General features: G+C 40.5%; 1 protein-coding gene across 1 annotated transcript in view; it reads left to right on the top strand.

The window, feature by feature from the left end:
- The window catches only part of rnf150a (ring finger protein 150a), a 78,445-nt gene extending 66,473 nt beyond the window's left edge, over positions 1 to 11,972 (top strand). Inside the window, exon 7 of the mRNA XM_078404926.1 lies at positions 3,491 to 11,972. Coding sequence (XP_078261052.1) covers positions 3,491 to 3,609 — 119 coding nt within the window. The 3' untranslated portion in view covers positions 3,610 to 11,972. The remainder of the gene's footprint in view (positions 1 to 3,490) is intronic.
- The last annotated feature ends 8,837 nt before the right edge of the window (positions 11,973 to 20,809 follow it).

Raw genomic sequence — 20,809 nt, 5'->3', positions numbered from 1 at the left:
CACACGGTCGCAGGGAGATCATACAAACACTGTACATTGATCTGCAGAGGGATCTTACAGTCCAACTCCATAACTCTCTGAAAGTGGCAGGACAATAAGATAGTGGTAAAGAAGGCATATGGGATGCTTGCCTTCATTGGTTAGGGCATTGAGCGTAAGACCCGGGAAGTCATGAAGTAGCTTTATAGAACTTTGATTAGGCCACATTTGGAGTATTGAGTACAATTTTGGTCAACCCATTGCAGGAAGGAGGTGGAGGCTTTGGAAAGAGTGCAGAGATGGATTACTAGAATGATGCCTGGATTTCTTTGCCATGACATTCAATCAAGACATAATGTGTATCAAATGACGTGCTGCCAACCATTATAGAGTTACGACCACTGGTTATAACCACTACTTCACATTAATGCCAACACAGTCACTATAAGGAGTGGGGACAATACTTGGGTTACATGCTAATATTATGTATCAGCAAAAGTCTAAATGTGTTGTGCAACATACGATTTACAAATTGTGAGTATATCCCAACTGGAGGCAGTCATTGTTTCTACAGAGGTATGTCAATTATGAATGCAGTTGTTCCATGGTATATTTCTGGGGCAAAATGTATTTCTCCTCACCTTGATGTCACTACTATTTGAAAGCTACAAGAAGGAAGCTGCAATTCAGTCCCTGATGCCGAAACTATAATGCCTGAAGATTACAATTATCTTTTTATAAAATACTGTGAATGTTTGAGTCTTTTTTGAATGTTTGAGTCTTTTTTTGCAAAGTAGTATTGAAAGTGGATCTTTGTAGTTAATTGTAGCCAAATTTCAAAGAATGATGGAAACAATGAGAGCTTGTGCAATTTACCCTGAAGTGATAATCATGTGATGTTTTATAGGCAAAATAAATGCTCGTGCCTCTAGTCTAAGTTTTTATGATCATTAACCATTTAGTTGTTAAATGTTTCCAATTTTCTTTTTAACATAAAAGAACATTCAGCCCATCAAATTAATGCTTGCTACTGAATGAATGTGGGTGTGTAGGAGAGTTTGTGCTACGGATCAGGGAGACCAGATTGGACTATTTTCTGTGGGGACGAGAGACTATAATGCTGAAATCCAAAAGTTGGTAGCATGATCCCTACAAGAATATGAGCACAGTCTCTGAATGTGTGTACTTTGCGGATGTCTGCAATGCAGAGAAATCCCTCTGCCTGTTGCTGTAAGCCAAAGAAAAAGGAGTTGAAGTCACTTTGAGTTTGGAATGTGAGTGACCTTCCTACTGCAGCAAAAAAAGAGTAAGTCTGAGATCTGGCTGAGATCAGCAACAGTAGTTTGAGGTGATCCTATGACACTGACACTGACCTCGATAGGCAAATCATATATCTGGTTGTATTTAAGGTTGTAGGAGGTCTCAATATCTTCACGGACAATGAATGAAGAAACATAGAAAAGTAGGTGCAGGAGTAGGCCATTCAGCCCTTCGAGCTAGCACCGCCATTCAATATGATCATGGCTGATCATCTAAAATCAGTACCCCCTTCCTGGTTTTTCCCAATATCCCTTGATTCCTTTAGCCCCAAGAGTTAAATCTAACTCTCTCTTGAAAAATATGGGATACTTTATCTCCTGCTTCTCAGTGCCTGAGGATTCCCATGTAGCATTGGGGAGATTGCAATGGAATCTTTCCCTCTGTCTGTTTGCTATCCTCGACAAAGACCGGGATTAGAGCATTTTGTTTTATTTGTTTCGGTGTCTGGTGTTGGGCATGTGAACAGTGTAGGACCTCATTGCTTGGGAAGTTAGATGGGAAAAAAAATATTGAAGTTGATTCATTTCTTCTTCCAGTGAATTTGAAGGATTTTGCAGAAATGAGATTGGTGGTATCTTTCCAGTGCCTTGGTTTGCCACATGCCTATATGAGGGACATCCTATTATCATACAAATCCTTCATTTGTCCATACTATTTTGCAGATGAAACCAACTCATTCTGTAATTGAGATTATTCATTGAGTGTTAAGAATGGAAATGGACCCTTTCACACACTGGGTCCATATCAACCATAAAACACCAACACTGTTATCCAATGCTAATCTAATTTTATTCTCCCCACCTTTCCCTCAACCCCCCACAGATTATATCACTCATGTATGCACAGGGTAATTTACCTCTTCAACCTACTTGCCTTTGGGGTGTGGTTGCGAACAGGAATATTGTGGAGAAACCCAAACAGTCGCAGAGGCAATGTGAAAGCTCCACAGAGGGGAGGTTAGAGCCGGTGATGGACTGGGCAGTGTTCACAACATTTTGCAGTCTTTTCTGCTCCTGAACGTTCAAGTTGCCGAACCAGGCCGTGATGCAACCAGTCAATATGCTCGCTACTGTACACCTGTAGAAGTTCAAGAGAATCCTCTTTGACATACCGAATCTTCTCAAGAAGTAGAGGCGTTGATGTGCTTTATTTATAATTGCATCAGTGTGCTGTGTCTAGGAAATATGCACGCCCAGGAATTTGAGGATTTTGACTCTCTCTGCCATTGTCCTGTTGATATAAACAGGATTGTGGGTCCTCATCCTTTCTCTTCCAAAGTCCACAACCAATTCCAAAGTCCACAATCAGTTCATTGGTTTTGCTGATATTGAGAGCCAGGTTGTTGTGCTGACACCATTTGGCCAATCGTTCAATCTCACTTCTATACTCTGTGACTCATCACCATCTGTAATTTGTCCAACAACGGTGGTGTCTTCAGCGAACTTGAAGATGGAGTTTGCACTGTGTCCGGCTACACAGTCATGAGTATAGAGTGAGTAGAGCAGGGGGCTGAGCACGCAGCCTTGAGGTGCTCCCGTACTGATTGTTAATGAGGTAGACAGCACTAGATGTCAGGATCGGACGCAGCTGCTGGAGCTGTGAGGTAGCAGCTCCACTAGCTTTACAACTTTGACTTGGTAGTTTGCGATCTTATTTGGTATTATCATGTACACCATGTAACTTTTATCTCTTGAATGGATTTTTATTTCCTTATAGGAGTTACGGTTTATTAATTTGATTCCTAGGAATGCTGGGGCCAACTTTTGAATGAGAATTTTGTAATTGCTATTTCACGTTGCTCACCATATCTAACACTTTTTTGGTCAAGAAGGTGTGTGTGAGACTATATATTAATGGAATATAGTTAGGGCATGTCTCTTCACTGACCTAGGGTGAGAAATGATTCATAGTGGAGAAATTATTTGGTTAATTGGATTCTTGGCACTTTAATTCAATTGATGATCTCAACTCTGCAAAAATTATCAATTGGTTTAATTAGTAAAGACTTTTCAATTATACTTTTATTCAAGACTGGAAAGATAAAATGTTATTTCAAATTAAAGCATAAATGAAGATTCCAAATAATTCAGATGAAAAATGTAGTAATTTGTAACTTAAAGCTTCTGTTTAATTTTATTACATAAGATGTTGATTAAACGCACACTTTTTGTTTATTTTCTCTTCCCTGAAGATGATGAAGGACCAATTGTGAGTAGTGATTCGGACACCTCACTGATTCTGGCTGTTGAAGTTGGACTTTCTGACATAGAACTCTCTACTGACCATGACTGTGAGGAAGTGAAATCCTGAGAAGCATTAATGATGTGGTTCTGGCAAGCCCACAGATTGACTGCAACAAATATCCTGTACATTCAGACAAGAATGATTGTGAGAGCAATAGCGACAATCGTTTACTTCTCCTTAGACACTGTATAGCATTTGATGTCAGTTTTCTTCACAAAGAACCCGCAAGCTTATCACTTGCCTTATTCCTACATTTACAAGCTGGTAACATGGTTCAGTGGCTGAGCTAAGAAGAAATAACAGTTGTGTGGTTTTTTTAATTTTGTATTTTCAATGATGGTCAACAATTTATCTGTGTTTTACATTTTATTTTTGTGACTGACTCCTGCTTTTCCAGAGTTTGATCCAATGAGGTTTAAAGTGTTCCTGGAATCACTGCCTCAACCCTAAAACATTCAGTCGGTGCTTTTTAAGTTGTGAACTGAATTTTAAACTTGATTCCAAGTTCTGCAGTCTTGTGAATGACTAGCTTTTTTGTTGGTCAACATTAAGTAAAGTTTTTTTGCACAATGTTTATGAAAAAAAAGTAGCTTGCAGATGCAGAAAAAAGGTCTTGAAGTTCATTTGCCATTTCTTAATGTGTTTTTGGCCATTAAAAGCTAATTATATTGTGCAGAGATGTTGTCCATAAGCAATATGTTCTGCTGGAGATTTAGACAGAATGAATGTTCCACTAAGAGCCCACTTGCTTTCTATGAATTCATGGTAGATTGGGATTTGTGAATATTTTTGTGTATGGTTGACACTTGACAGTCCCCCCAAGTCTGTGATATTATGGCCATTAACAAAGTAACTGAGTAAATGGCCAAATAGGTTAAACCACCAGCTTTGTACCCCAGATGGCTTTTAAGAGTTAGAAATCAAAATTAATTTTAGATTTACAGCATACCTTACACCAACTGACCTCTGCCAAAAAAATGAATTTACAGAATATACTGCTGTACTTCAAAATAATTTTCTAGTATTTCAAGAACTTTGAATTTAAGTTGCTTATATCATCTATCGTAATAATAGGTTTTTGTACATTGAAAACACATGAAAATGTATTAAAATTACAGATCGTTATACTGTCTGAATAAATGACTTTTCAGGTCATGGAATTCTAAAGCATCCTTTTTGCATATGGATATTTCCTTTGCAGAAAAAAACCCAGTACCATAAAGCATATTGATAGTACTAGTTTATAGGTTTTGTTCACAAGGAGAGAAAATTCCCACAAAGGACAGTGGTGGTATTTTTTTCAAACTACTGCTTTTGTTCCATATGTAGATTATTCACCATGTAGACTTTAATATATCAAGCAGGGAATTTATAATTGTAATACTTTAGAGCAAATTAAAAACCCTGAGATGTCCTGTGGCCCCTCATATAGTTATCATATCCCATTTTATATATATACCCCCATATAGTTATGAGAGGAATAAATCGGGTAGATGCACAGAATCTCTTGCCCAGAGTAGGGAAATCGAGGACCAGAGGACATGGGTTAAAGGAGAAGGGGAAAAGATTTAATAGGAATCTGAGGGGTAACTGTTTCACACAAAGGGTGGTGGGTGTGTGGAACAAGCTTCCAGAGGAGGTGGTTGAGGCTGGAACTATACCAACGTTTAAGAAACAATTAGACAGGTACATGGATAGGACATGTTTGGAGGGATATGGACCAAAAGCAGGCAGGTGGGACTAGTGTAGCTGGGACATGTTGACCGGTGTGGGCAAATTGGGCCGAAGAGCCTGTTTCCACACTGTATTACTCTATGACTCTCTGACTCTCTATAGTGTGCAGAGATTTAAATCTGGTGCATCTTTTGATTTGGATTAGTATAAATATAGGCAAAGTCAATGATGTACTAAGTTGAAGACATTAAATACAGAAGATTTATTTTTTTCGAGTGTAGAATTTGAATTCTTAAAGAGAACATACGAGCTTAGCAGACGAAGAGCCTACTGTTCCCTAGTTTGAACGATAAATTTAAAAAATGTGAATGTGGTAATAAATTATGGAAAACTGGTTGAAACATATTTGATAATAAGATGTGTCTCAGGCTAACTTAAAGGGCTAAAGAATTTAAAGGATTTTTATTCAGAGTTAAAATTGCCCATTAAAGAGAAAAAAATCAGGCATGCATGAAATTGAAATTTCAGTTCAAAGTTGACAGAATGGCCATTATCATCACTTTGTGAGCTAATCTTTTCAATTCAACCCATGTACCATGGGTTGTGACTGATTGCAGGGTAGACAATCATTTAAGATGATCATGTCTTCAAGAAAATCATGTTTTTTTAATATAAAGTCACATTCATTCTTGTTTCTTCTCCTGTCGATAGCAAATTTCTGTACTGTTTCCCATTTTTTGAAAAAGTTTGAATTTCTTGATTTAAATTTGATGCTATAAGCAATTTCATTCTGTGGCTGAAATTTCAGGGAGAAAATTTTCACCACATTGACTATCTTTCAAAATTTAACTGCAATTCTGTTCTAAGTTTGCAAGCATCATCATTTTACATAGATTTTTATCAACATTTACTGTAATGTTTGCACCAACCCAGTGACAAAGGAGTCACGGAGGTGGAAGGGGCAGAAGAAATAATGGGTGAAATGGATAGGGTGGATGCAATAAAGAGAGAGGGGTTAAAGGGTGTATAGCTTGGAGAATTCAATGTTCATACCATTGGGTTGTAAGCTATCTAAGCATAGACGAAATGCCCATTTCGCTGAACATTTGCGCTCAGTCTGCCAAACCTAACTGGATCTCCAGGTTGCTAACAATTTTAGCTCCCCTTCTCATTCCCACACCAACCTTTCTATCCTCGATCACATCCATCGCCAAAGTGAGGCCACATGCAAAATGGAAGACAGCGTCACTTTTCTCAGAGACCAATCCTTCAGCAATTTTTTGGTTCACTCATTCCTCCCAAACCAAACCCAGTGTAACCGCAGAGGATGTAACACCTGTCCCAATAACTCCTCCCTCACCCACATCCAGGGACAGCCGGCAGCCTTTCCAGGTGAGACACAGTTTCAAATGTACCTCTTCAAACCTCATCTACTGCATTCGGTGCTCCGTATGTGGCGTCTTTTGCATAGACTAGGCAACCGTTTCACTGAACACTTGCACTCAGTCCACCAAAGCCTGCTGCATCTCCTGGTTGCTAACCATTGTAACTTCCCTTCTTCCCATATCGATCTTTCTGTCCTGGGCCACCTCCATTGCCTGTGAGGCTACAGGAAAACTGGAGAAACAGAAACCTTTTTTTCTGCTTATGTAGCTTACAACCCAACAGTATGAACATTGAACTCTCTCCAATTTTAAGTAATATTCCCCGCCCCACCACCTCTTTCCTGTGATCCTGTATCCCTCTCTCGGGCTTTACATTTAATTCCTCTTCTCCTTATCTGACGTGCTTCTGTCTCCTTTTCATCCCATGTCTTTATCACTTACTCCAGCTGTCTGCCAATCAAACCGCCCTCATCTGTATCCACCTATCACTTGCCAGGCTTTGTCCTGCCCCCACCTCTTTTCTTGCTTTCTCTCCCCCCCCCCCCCCCACTGCAATCAGTCTGAAGAAAGATTCCAACCCAAAGCATCGCTTTTCCATTCCATTCACAGATGCAGCCTGACCTGCTGAGTTACACCAGCACTTCGTGTTTTGCTTCTATCTTTCATAAATCCTTGATCATAAAGTAACTTCATACATTTATTTATTCATGCCACAAACTCTTTATTTCTGCGAGAGACAGGCACAAGAGAGGGGGGTTAATAGTAGTATTTTGAAAACTTTTGAATGATTCCATTAATCAGCTTTGTTCAGTCAACTAAAACAGCAATCATGTTTTTGCTTATGTAAAGTATATTTCCTTTCAAAAATAGACACTTTAATTTATCTTGAAGTTATTGTGGTGAAAATAACACATAATTATGATCTGGTGGAATACACATATTTATATATATTATTTATATATAATATATATTACATCATTTAATTATGTATAAGGCATTTAGCATGGTAAAAACAACAGTGACTGCATTTTAAGGGAATGCGGATAATCACTAAATTTATTGGGTGTAGCTCAAGTCACTAACAATTGAATTTTATTTTGAAATTGCTCAATCAAGTTAATTTCAAGAATTTTTTCAAGACAGTACTTAAAGTTAGCATGAGTTTTACCAGAAAAATCATGTTTTTGATATACATAGAAACATAGAAAATAGGTGCAGGAGGAGGCCATTCGGCCCTTCGAGCCAGCACCGCCATTCATTGTGATCATGGCTGATCGTCCACAATCAATAACCCGTGCCTGCCTTCTCCCCGTATCCATTGTTTCCACTAGCCCCTAGAGCTCTAACTAACTCTCTCTTAAAGCCATCCAGTGATTTGGCCTCCACTGCCCTCTGTGGCAGAGAATTCCACAAATACACTGTAATTCAACTGAAAATATTCAACCACTGTACCCATAAGCTTAATAACTTTTGAACAAACTGCATAATCATACTTAAATTGTTATGTTATCTCCCTTAGAAAAACTTATCTGTAAGGTGGTATGGAGATCCAGAGTGCCGCTTTGCACCTAATCTTAGCAGAAATCTAGGATATTCTGAGACAGACCCCAGTTGGGAATGTAATCGGCTTTTGACAGGAGAGGTGGGGCTATATGCTGGGTAGAAATTAGGTCACAGTTCAGAAGGAAAGTTGAGCATAAAAATACCACTACATTTTCTTGTGACTATACTTCAAACTCTTGGTATTATCATGTATGCCCAAAGTAATCTGATCTTTGAAGGAATGCTTGAAGATCGTGGCTTACCATAAACTACAGCTTATTGTATTTTGGCCATACTTTGCTTTTCAATAGTGCTTTATATGGGTAAAGGTTCTAACCGTGGCATAATTTGGGAGAAAATGTAACATGGTATATGTCTGGCCGATTTCTGGAATGTATTTCCATTAAATGGTGCAGATATTCTGTTGTATTGATTTTGAATTCATAGTTTGCATGTTATGTCCAAAACAGTTCAGTTTAGATTATATTTTAGGTATTTACAGAATAATTTCTTTGAATGTAAAAGAAATATCTGTACGTTATAACTAATTGGTAGCAGTCTCAATTATTAGCGCTTTACTGCTGTGTCTTTGCATAGAAAAATTAATTTAATCCATTACTTTTTGAATTTTGTTAAATAGATTAACTTCAAATATTCTATTTGAATAAATATGGTTAAAAAATGTATCTGCCATTTAAAGAAATGTCATTTTAAGTAACATTTATTTCCCCAGAAACACACAAAATGTCACTAATGGTTTATTCTTTACGTTATGAAAATGTGAGATCTTCATTGACCAAAGAAGTTAAAAGCTTTGTCTTAATAACACTGATGAAGTTAACTTTACAAAGATGCCAAGAAGTTTAATTTATAAGTAACCCTGAGTTTAAAAATTTCTCTGTATGAAAAGATACTTTAGCATATCTTCAAAATAGTGTGAACTGTGGCAAAAACACAGAAAATACTGGAATTATTCCGGTCTACCAGGAACAGCCAAGAATGCAAATATAAAGATCAATGACTTTTCATCAGAACTTGAAAAAGTTTAGTCCTCTCATCTTTCTGACATACTACACAATCATCAACCATCTTATTTATCCTTTCACAAAAAGCAAATTGCTGGAGGAACTCAGCGGGCCAGGCAGCATCTGTGGAGGAATGGATAGGTGGCATTTCAGGTCAGAATCCTCCTTCAGACTGATGTCTGAAATCTGAAACATCGTCTGTCCTTTCGCTCCAAAGATGCTGCTTGATCTGCTGAGTTCCTCCAGCACTTTTTTTTTGCTCATGATTCCAGTATATGTAGTTTTTTGAATCTCCATAGTTATCCTTTCTCCTGCTTCGGTCTTTAATTCTTAAGTTATTTTTAACTCTTTGCCATTCTAATGAAAATTCATTAGATTGGAGAGCTCACCATGTCTCTGATTGTCCTTTGCTGTCTGAGTTTCTGGGTGTTTACAGCATTTTCATCATGTTGTTCATTCAGATGCATAATTTATGCAGGGAGCATGAAAACTACTCATTAATCAGTATGTACTGTAGTAAGTTTAATGTTTCAAAACTACAATACAGATTATTCGGTTTAGCGTATCAACTAATGTTATTAATGGAAGAACCAAAGATTTAAGAGCATATCCTTGAATATCGATATTACTACAAAATGTCTCAATATGTGACTGTTGTGTAATGAGTGAACCATGGAGAAGCCAATCACTTCCCTATTACCCCCACTCTAAACAAGATCTCAAATTAACATTCAGTTTATGGCTAAAAATAAAATCCCATAACAATATTTAATACATAGTTGATTTTCAACTATTGTCACTAAAAATGAATGTTTAAAAAAAAGCTTATTTTCTGAAAGGCTAAAATGCACTAAGATCAAGTCAGACTGTGGTGTTTATGTTACTAAATCAGATCAGTCACCTGGATTAGAGATTTTTCTTCTAAGCAGAATTCAAAGCACAGGTTTCATTACATCTTGTGCTTAGTGTGTACAATGGATGATGAAGTTGTATTCCTTTTTCTCCAAACTGTTGGATTGTTGCCAAATACAGTGGGCTTGAGGTAATAATTAACATCAGTCTCAGCCCTGCTGAGTTGTTTCATTACATTTCTATGTTGTATGAAATCTTTCAATGGAATTTCTTACAAGTGAAATGGATACATTTGTAATTTGTCATCATTGCAAGTACTAAAAGCATTGCTTACGTGCACAGCGTATTTTGCTGTCTGACAGTACATATTAGCAGCATTTACAGTATGTAGGTATAGATGACAAATTTAACTTGCTATTTATTTCTTAAATAGTTATCCAATTGTGATGAAGAGGTTAGCATTATGTCCTATCACAGTGCTGATCAAAAAAATCTTTGCAGTACAGTGCACAAAATCATTAATCTGCCAGAATTAATCACAGAAGCTGATAGCAAAGATGTAGCAGTTTTGTTTTGGCTAACTGCCTATCAGTACAGTGTTTCTCCACAGTTGTCTACAAGTGTACAGATTTTTAAAGAAAATCCATATTTCTTTATCATCAACCCAATCGAGCGCCTAGTTTAAAAATGCTTCGAGAGGAATAGGAAGAAAATATAAACTGATAAAATTGAAACTGAGGGATTATCATTCTGTTTCAGTGAAAAAGAAGTTGAACACATCTTTTAAGCCAGCCAACAAAAGTGATTTTCAAGTTGAGTCAGGTTGCTATTCAGTGCCAGGTTGTTGCTATCAGAGGTGTTAATAACATACAAACGTGAGGAAATGTGATGTATAAGTGTTGTTTGGCACACAGTTCTTAACCACCAGGCAAGACTGCAGATGTTGGAATCTTAAGCAAAAAATCTTGCTGTTGAAACCCAGTGGTGTTAGGTAGCATTTGTGGAGGGGAATGAACAGATTACATGTCGGATTGGGGTCCTTCTGCCTGAAGAAAGTCCCGACTTGAAATGTTGTTTGTCTATTTCCCTCTACAGATGCTACCTGATCTGCTGAGTTCCTCCAGCACTTTTGTCTTTGCTTTTAACCATCAGTAGATGGCACTATATCAGGTTTCCTTCGCATGTATTTGCTATCACGCATCTCAACTGCAGCAAAGCAGGGGTTTCTATTCTGAGACTTTGTTTTTCATTGTTTCACTGATGCCTGGCATTTAAAGATGATTTTTAGATGTACATCACTATATTATCTGGTATGCTGCTGTTGACCTCGGAAACATCAGTGGGAAACATCTATTTTGATTTATCCATGCTATTCTACGTTTTAAATAATTACTTAGTTTGCTAAGCGTTAATCCAAGCGGCAAATGGATTGTGTGGTGATTACAATAGATTTTTCTAGTTAGCATTTTGCCAGATGCTACAGCTTGCAAATAAACTTTGTAATATAAAGTTAAAATATGAAGCAGTTGTATTAGTTACAGTGCATTTATTCTCAAATTTGCTTTTTCTGTAGAGTGCTGCAATTATTTTCTATTTAAAATGGGTTCTTATTACTGAAGTGAAGTATGTTTGTTTCTTCATAATGCACTTTATATATTCTGAAAAACAGGGCATCTAAGGATGTTACTGGGGGAAATGGATTGGTCTGTTACAGTCAATAATAAAGCATTTATTGTTTTACATTACTTGTTTGAATATTGACTTGATGCTTGTTTGAAGGGGATGGTTAACTTCAAAAGAACAAATAATGTTAATTAGCCTATTATTTTGTTACAAAACAACAAAATGTAAAATGTTTTACTGTGTTCCTATGTATTAGGTAAGATGGTGCGATTATAGAAGATTAACAAAAAAAATCAGTGGGTTCCAATAAATTTTGATTGAACAGTTTTCTTAACAAGCGAGCATTGTTTGTCCATTTGTTAATCTCATTGATGTTATTTTCTTGCTTTGTAATCATGAAGAGAATTCTGTGATTGGGAAGAGGGTTCATTATGGTGTTGGGAAACAAAATATTCATTCTTATTCATTTATAACACAGTTAAGAATTGTAGAATACTTTCCTTTTTAAGAAATACCTCCTCAGTTTTGTGATATATAGGCTTTAGTTTACTTGAGAGATACAGCATAGAAACACTGTGGGCATTTGGCCCATCAAGTCCGTGCTGACCAATGATCACCTGTACAGAACTATCCTACACACTAGGGACAGTTTACAGAAGCCAATTAACCTACAAACTTGCACGTCTTTGGAATGTGGTAGGAAACCAAAGCACCCGGAGAAAATCCACGCGGTCACAAAGAGAATGTACAAATTCCGTACAGACAGCACCTGTGGTCAGGATCGAACCCGGGTCTCCATCGCTGTAAGGCAGCAATTCGACCGCTCTGCCACTCATTTTCTGAGAGATGCTAACATTTTAGTTTGAATCACCTCTGGCTACAGGGTTGTTCTTATGTTGAAGATAGACACAAAAAGCTGGAGTAACTCAGCAGGACAGGCAGGATCTCTGAAGAGAAGGAATGGGAGACGTTTCGGGTCGAGACCCTTCTTCACACTGAAAGTCACGGAAAGGGAAACGAGAGATATAGACAAAGATATAGAACAATGAATGAATGATATGCAAAAAAGTAACGATGATAAAGGAAACAGGCCATTGTTAGCTGTTTGTCAGGTGAAAACAAGAAGCTGGTGCGACTTGGGTGGGGGAGGGATGGAGAGAGAGGGAATGCCGGGAATACTGGAAGTTGGAGAAATCAATTTCGTACCACTGGGTTGTTAGCTACCGAAGCAAAATATGAGATGCTATTCCTCCAATTTGCATTTTGCCTCTCTTTGACAAGTCTCCTGCGGGGTACCGAGGAAACACGAGTGAGGACCTCATCTATGATGGGAGAGGGGAACCCCCATTCCCTAAAGAATGGGGACATCTCGTATGTCCTGGTATGGAACACCTCATCTTGGGCGCAGATGCCGCATAGACGGAGGAATTGGGAGTAGGGGATAGAGTCTTGGTGGGAAACAGTTTGAAAGGCTGCAGCCATTTTATGTAAGTTGGGTTGATGTACCATGTTTGAAGGTAGTTAGTAAATTACTATTAAATTACTTACTCTGTTGGTGTTATTGTTCCGGACAGTACATGACACTTTTGGTCCCGCTAAAAACTATTGAAAAACATTTAGGGGTGTGGAGCTAACCTTGCAGCTCTGCATGTAGCAGTTGAACAGATCATGAGGATTGAGTAGACAGTATGTGCTGCAGCCATAAACTACAGCGGTGGAGTGAGTTAGAGCCTCTTTGCCAAAGGCCATTAAAATCAGACTGGTCATTAGTCTTTATGCATCCTGCTCTTTCCGCGTTGGAGCAAGAATATCTACAACATTTTGCGCGGTTGGGTCAGGGACGCCTAAACTAGGCTCTGCTCCAAGACAGCAGAATTTACTCCCTTCTCACTTGCAAGAGAGCAGCAGGCAGAGCAAGGATGGGGCTTTTCCCCATGGAGTTCCTGAAGGTGTAAAGTATCATTGACTGGATGCATATCATGTTCTCAATGCCATTTGTAAACTCCAAAATGTAATTCATCCAGAGGGGATTCCATACCCAGAGTGTACAGCTGGTATACGACTGAACAAAACATATCAGTTTCCAGCAATTAGTCATGCTTCGCCTTCATCTGTACGAGGATGTAGCCAGGACTCAAGGGCGCGAGCTATAGGGAGAGGTTGAGCAGGCAAGGAGTTTATTCTTTGGAGTGCAGGAGAATGAGGGGTGATCTTATAGAGGTGTACAAAATCATGAGAGCAATAGATTGGGTAAATGCACAGAGTAAGGGAATCGAAAAAACAAAGGACATTAGTTTAAAGTGAGGGGGGAAAGATTTAATAGGAACCTTAGGGGTAACTTTTTTACACAAATGGTGGTGGGTGTATGGAACAAGCTGCCGGAGGAGATAATTGAGGCAGGGACTAACATTTAAGAGACATCGGGGCAGGTACATGGATAAGACGGGTTTAAAGGGTTATGGGCCAAGCACTGGCAGGTAGGACTAGTGCAGATGGGGCATGTTGGTTGACGTGGGCAAGTTGGGCGAAGGGCCTGTTTCCACGCTCTATGACTCTATGACTATCTGTGCTCGGTCCATCAGTTTCTGAGGCACCATACCAATCTCAGAGGGTAGCTAGCAGGAGAAGAGGTCTGACCAAAGCATCTTGCTCTGATGTGGAAACCATGTTCATAAATTAAATCGGGAAGAACAGAGCATGCTACTTCCTGTAACTCAACTAGAGTGTTAGAAAATATATGGAGTGTTGGCTTTACCACAGAGTTGAACTGCAAGAATAAGAACATTTTGGTACAGCTACAACACGAAGGTGACTGCACCTGGAATGCTTCACATTTATTGTTTCATTATTAAAGGAAAAATATTCTTGCTGTGGATTCAGTGGAGCAAAAAGCCCCTGGATGAATTCCCGGCATGATGGATTGTCATTTAAGTGAACATTAGACTAATTAGACCCCCATGCAATGGTGTTTTGAACAATGACAGGTGGTCTCATTGAAAGCTTCAGTGGGGAACTGGGATCTAAGTGAGGATACAGAGTGAGGATGTTTCCCCTGGTGGCATGCCTGGAGCTGCGGTGACAGGCAGTAGATAGGACTGTTTGGTGAACTTTTGTAACTTTGTCGGCACCAAAACATGGCGACACTTTGTACAGACTAGTGATGTCTGCTACATGATTTTACCAGGTTGTTAGCAAACAGCTGTCAACAATAAGGGTGAAATTACGGAGTGCTGTCTGTATGGAATTTGTATGCTCTCCCTGACGGCGTGGGTTTGCCCCGATATCCTCCCACATTCCAAAGATGCACAGGTTTGTAGATTAATTGGCTTCCGTAAATTATAAAATTGTCCCCAGTATGTAGGATAGTGCTAGAGTGCAGGGTGATTGCTGGTCGGCATGGACTCAGTGTAGAATATTTAGAAATGAATGGAATATATAATGACATTGATCACTACAACTTCCAGTACTGGTTGAAACATACATAAACCAGCAGAGGGAGGCCTATAACCACAAAGCATTATCAGTCTAGAAACAGGCTCCCTCTACTGTTAATAAACTCATGTTAGTGAAACCCCTTGAAAATTGATTGCATTAAGTGAGTGAAGCTTTGAAGGTCACAAAAGAACAATTTCACCCATTTTAAATAAAACCAACAACTTCAAATGCTGAACATTTAAAATATAAAGTAATATGATGCAGGGTTTTTACTCAAATTAGTTTGAAAGTAGTTAGCAACTATTTATGTCTGTAGAAACAAGGAACTGCAGATGCTGGTTTACACAAAAGGACCCAAAGTGCTGGAGTAACTCAGCGGGTCAAGCAGCATCTCTGGAGAACATAGGGGGAAATCAGATGTTGAGAACATGTTGGGTCGGAATCCTTCTTCAGATTTCATGGTCTGTAGAAGGGTCCTGACCCAAAATGTCAGCTTTCCATCTTCTCCAGAGAATCTGCTTGACCCATTGAGTCACTCCAGCACTTTGTGTCCTTTTGTTTATAACTCTGTGTTGGACCTCAACAGTTGTTTACATTGTTCCAATCCCCTGTGATAATTGATGTTGTATGAAATTAAAATACATTTCTGTGACATTATATGGAAAAAATTTCAGCATTTGAAGTTGTTCTTGACATACAAAATTATGTTCTTAACATACAGAATTATGGGAAACATGAATCAAAGGTCTCTTGAAAAACATTAAGGTGGATAAGTCTGCAGGGCATGGTGGAAACTCACAGGGTACTGAGGGAGGGAGGCAAGGAAGGAGATTGCTGGGGCCTTGACAGATATTTGTATCAGGTGAGATTGCGGAAGACAGGAGAATAACCAACATTGTTCCTTTGTCTATCAAATGACAGTAGGAGCCAGCTCTGACAATCAGAGCTCCATTGGGATCTCTGGGTGTGTGGTGACCATGTGTGTCGGTCATCAACATCGCTCCTTGGACTCGCTGTTGGAAAGGATGCAGAAGAGGTTTACCACGATGTTGCCTGAAAAGGCTAGACAGTCAGAAGCTATTTCCTACGATGGAAATATCAAATACTAGAGGCTATAGCTTTAAAGTGAGTGGGGCAAAATTTTAAAAATCTTTTTTACACGAGGGTTACGCAGAGCCAGGGGTTGTGGTGGAGGCAGATATGACAGTTAATGACAGATATGGCATTTAAGAAACTTTTAAAGAGCATGTATATAAGCAGGCATGGGAGATATATGGATTATGTACAGGCAGGTAAGAGGTGGTCTTGGCATCATGTTTGGCATAGACATTGCAGGCCAAAGGGCCTGCTTTTGTGCTGTACTGCTCCATATGCTCTGTCAGCTGTATTAGCTATACAGGTTGGCCAAACTTGCATTGTTTGTTTGATGCTTTGGAGGTTGAGTGGAGACCTGGCAGAAATATATAACATTGAGAGGCATAGACAGGGTTGATAGACTAGGATGGATTTGCCAAATACTAATGGGCATTGTTTTAAGGTGAGAGGGAAAGTTTAAACGAGCTGTGCGAGTCAAGTTTACTTTGTACAGAGAGTAGAGTGTGTTGCTAGGTAATGTGGTAGAAACAAATGTGGATAATAGACACAAAATGCTGGAGTAACTCAGCGGGATAGCATCCCTGGAGAGAAGGAATGGATGACCTTTCGGGTCAAGACCCATCAGACCCTTCATATATGGATAGTTACATTTAGACGGCACTTGGACAGGGAATAGAGAGAGATGGACCGTGTGCAGGCAGATGGGATTAGTTACATTAGCATCACGCACAGCTCAGACACCGTGTGCTGAAAGGCCTGGTCCTGTGCAAAACACAAGTGCTGGAGGAACTCAGTGGGTCAGGCAACATCTGACGGAAATAATATGGGTCGGGATCCTCCTTCAGACCCGCCTGCTCCTGTGCTGTACTATTTTATATTCTAATAATATGAGGCCACGATGGCTGTGCTTTCATCAGGATTATTCCAATCAATGTCTTTATAGACAGCCATGATCCTAATCAGTGGGTACACTATGTGGCCAATCTTAGTACAAGCAAGCCTGTGACAATATCCCCAACACTTTCCTCACTCTCGATCACTGCAATGCTGCTTCTCATTTCCAACAAGCTTCCTGCTGGAGTGGAAGTAAATCATAAAGCTAATGGGAAACCTTTCAGCCTGGTCACCTCCAGTCCAGAGCCAAGCGCACCCAGCATCAATCATCAAGCTGCAGTTTGCAGACACTTCTGGATGTACTTTTGGAGGCACTCAAAAGGGTGTGCCTTGTGATCAACAATGGCTAAAATAGAGGTCCCTTACAATAAACAACCATGGATTCTCCAAATCTCAACTTTCAATGTTTTAATTGTTTGATTCATCACCATTTCTCTTCAAAATGCCTTTGGAGTTTAGCTGTCGTCCTCATTTTGATTTTCATTCGCCTCTGTTCAGCAATGTACCCTGTTTACCTTCATTGCTCCTGTTCCCCCTCGCAACCTTTTGTTTTGCAACTTCATCTCTTTTCTCTTCCTCTATTTCCTATTCAAGCAGTGAGATCCAACCACCTGTAGTTGTCTGATTGCGTGAAATTGTATCCCATTGTCTTCCCTTTGTATCCCATTCTTTCTCCCTATGATAGTAAATCAATGAGCATTGGATTTTGACTGCTGCGAAGGGAAATGGCTTCTTTCTCATTAATCTCCCCAAGTTCCTCAGTTAAATAAATGGCCAGGCAGCACAGTGGCGCAGCGATAGAGTTGCTGCCTTACAGGCAATGCAGCGCCGGAGACTCAGGTTCGATCCTGACCACGGGCGCCGTCTGTACAGAGTTTGTACGTTCTCCCCGTGACCTGCGTGGGTTTTCTCCGAGATCTTCGGTTTCCTCCCACACTCCAAAGACGTACAGGTATGTAGGTTAATTGACAGGGTAAATGTAAAAATTGTCCCTAGTGTGTGTAGGATAGTGTTAGTGTGCGGGGATCGCTGGGCGGCGCCGACTCGGTGGGCCGTAGGGCCTGTTTCCACTCTGTATCTCTAAATCTAAAAAATCTAAATCTAAAAAAATTAATTTCCCCATCCTCTGGTCTAGGAAAATCCTTAGCCTAATCAAGATCATTGACCTGAAACATTAACTTTGTTTCTCTCCCCGCAGATGCTGTTTGACCTTTTGAATATTTCTACAATGTTTTGTTCTACTTTCTAATTCCATGAGACATTGATCAGAGTGGTTTCTCGTTATAAACGATAATCCTGAGGAAAAGGGTCTGGATGACCAATATCTTGCACTCTCAGACTTTTATCAGCCACATAAATCATTGAATTTGGCACCTAATTTGAACAGCTTGTGCAATGAACAGATATATTATTTAATATAATGTGCCTGCGTGGGTTTATATTCTTCTATTTTGTCGCTGCTGAGAGCAGAGTCTGCCTCAAACTTACCAACCAACGGAAATTACAGACATCACCACATGGAACATCCTCTGTTATCACCATTTATACATTACTATTTTTAGTCTTTTGTGTAGGATTGGAAAGTAAAACTGGTTCGAAAATAATCTTCTAATTCAAAATATTATACACCTACTTGCATTTCTTCCAACAGTGTTGCATTCAGGTGAACTTTTAATTTATTTAAAATGTCAACGTTATGGTTGGAGTGGAAATGTGTCATGAGAGAACATTCACACTATAATGGTGCTACAGGGGACCCAGTCCCGTTTCTTGAGGGGGTTCACAGAGGAGCGATTGTTTTTAAAAAGAGTACCTTATACAAGATGTGTTCAGACTTTTGGTACAATTACAACAACTGCGTAGTTTCCAGAATTGCAAGAGAAACTTGGGATCTCAGCATAGCAGGAGCTCTTGGAGAGGTGGTTCCCAATGGGAAACACCACTTTACTGGTGGGTCCCAAATGGATTATGCAAACCATGGAGATCAGTTTCAAGATGGGATCAGACACCACACATCTGTGGTGGTTGATCAGGCATCAAAATAATGGGAGTTATTATCTGGAGACAGTGTTGAAATATATCTATTTTATGCTTGAGAGGGCATTCATCCTCCTATTGAAGTAATTTCCCAAACTACATGATGTTTGTTCTTCCAAAACTGCCTTCTGGACCTAGACCTATCCTCTCCTCCACAAGGGCAGACTCTTGGGATTGCGAATTCTGAGGGTGTTGAAGGGGCTGGTGAGGCCAAAGTGGTATCTGAAGACCCTGCTGCAGATGTCGCCAATGGGATGGGTAGGTGAATAGTTTGGCATACTCCCTCTGAACCTGATGGTGGGCTTCCCTGGGCTTCCGAGGAATGAGCTCCAGGTTCTCAGTACCATCCTGAATACTCCTCCACTTTGAGCAGTCAAGAGTCGAGTGGGTGCGACACTTTCTCAGAAAGGTTTTAACAATTTCCTTGGACTATCCCCTTGAACATTCAGTAGTCACTTGCTAGAAAAGAGCTCAGAATCGACTGTATGGTCTCGGAATCTGGTGTCAAGCAAACGATTTGATCTGCCCATTAGAACCAGCTGAGTATATCATACTTCACATCAGAAGGTGGGCACAGATGCCCTCAAGGTACCCATATGAAGAATAGTGATTATTGAGCATAAAATCTGATCAACGCTCTGAGATATATGATGTATAAACGGCTGAGGAGTCAATGGTGCAAAGCCACCATCCACAGAGTGTGGCTGATTGTGCCTAAACAATCACGCATACTATGGCTCACACAGATGTCAAATTCAATCCCTGGTTACGTTGCTTGAGCTGATCTCAGCTGAGGAAGCATGTGCACCTGATGTGGGAAGAGAAGATTGACTCCTGATTCCTATCTGGTGATCTTGCTTTAGGACAGAGTGTGGACAGGGTGTGGACAGCACAGTGGTGCAGTGATAGAGTTGCTGCCTTACAGCGCCAGAGACCCGAGTTAGTTCCTGACTACGGGTGCTGTTTGTATGGAGTTTGTGCATTCTCCGTGTGACGAGGATTTTCTCCGGGTGCTCCGGTTTCTTCCCACACTCCAAAAAAGTACTGGTTTGTAGGTTAATTGGCTTTGGTTAAAACCCTAGTGTGTGGGTCCGAACTAGTGTACAGGGTGAGTGCTGGTCAGTACAGACTCGGTAGGTTGAAGGGCTTGTTTCCACGCTGTATCTCTAACTAAAGACTTTAGTTGTTGACTAGACCAAGTGGACCCGTTGGGCCCAAACCTCTCCTGCAATGGTGCATCACCCTCTGCTCCCCCACTCCTCCCTCCCCTCTTCCCATCTTCCCACTCCTCCCTCCCCTCTTCCCATCTTCCCACTCCCCCCTCCCCTCTTCCCCCCCCCCACACCCCCTTCCCTCTCCCCCCCACTCCCCCTCCCCTCTCCTCTCCCCCCACACCCCACTCCCCTCTCCTCTCCCCCCTCCCTCCCCCCACCCCTCACCCTCTCCCCCCTCCCCCTCCCCCCACCCTTCCACCTCCTCTTCTCACCCCCCATCACCCCTCACCTCTCCCTCCCCTGTCCCCTTCCCTCCCCATCCCTCTCTCCCCCCCTCCCTCTCCCCCAGCACCCCCCTCCCTCCCCCCCCCCCTCCCCCCAGCTCCCCTGGGTTGCAGACAGCCCCACTCTCAGCCCGGGTCTGCTTATGTCCCAGTTTCAGCGGGAGATCACCCACACCCCACACGGCAGAGTGAAAGAGCAACATACG

The sequence above is a fragment of the Rhinoraja longicauda genome, chromosome 1 (assembly GCF_053455715.1).
Source record: "Rhinoraja longicauda isolate Sanriku21f chromosome 1, sRhiLon1.1, whole genome shotgun sequence".
Classification (NCBI taxonomy): domain Eukaryota; kingdom Metazoa; phylum Chordata; class Chondrichthyes; order Rajiformes; family Arhynchobatidae; genus Rhinoraja; species Rhinoraja longicauda.
The sequence above is the reverse complement of the archived record's forward strand: the minus strand, read 5'-3'. Positions and strand labels throughout refer to the sequence as shown.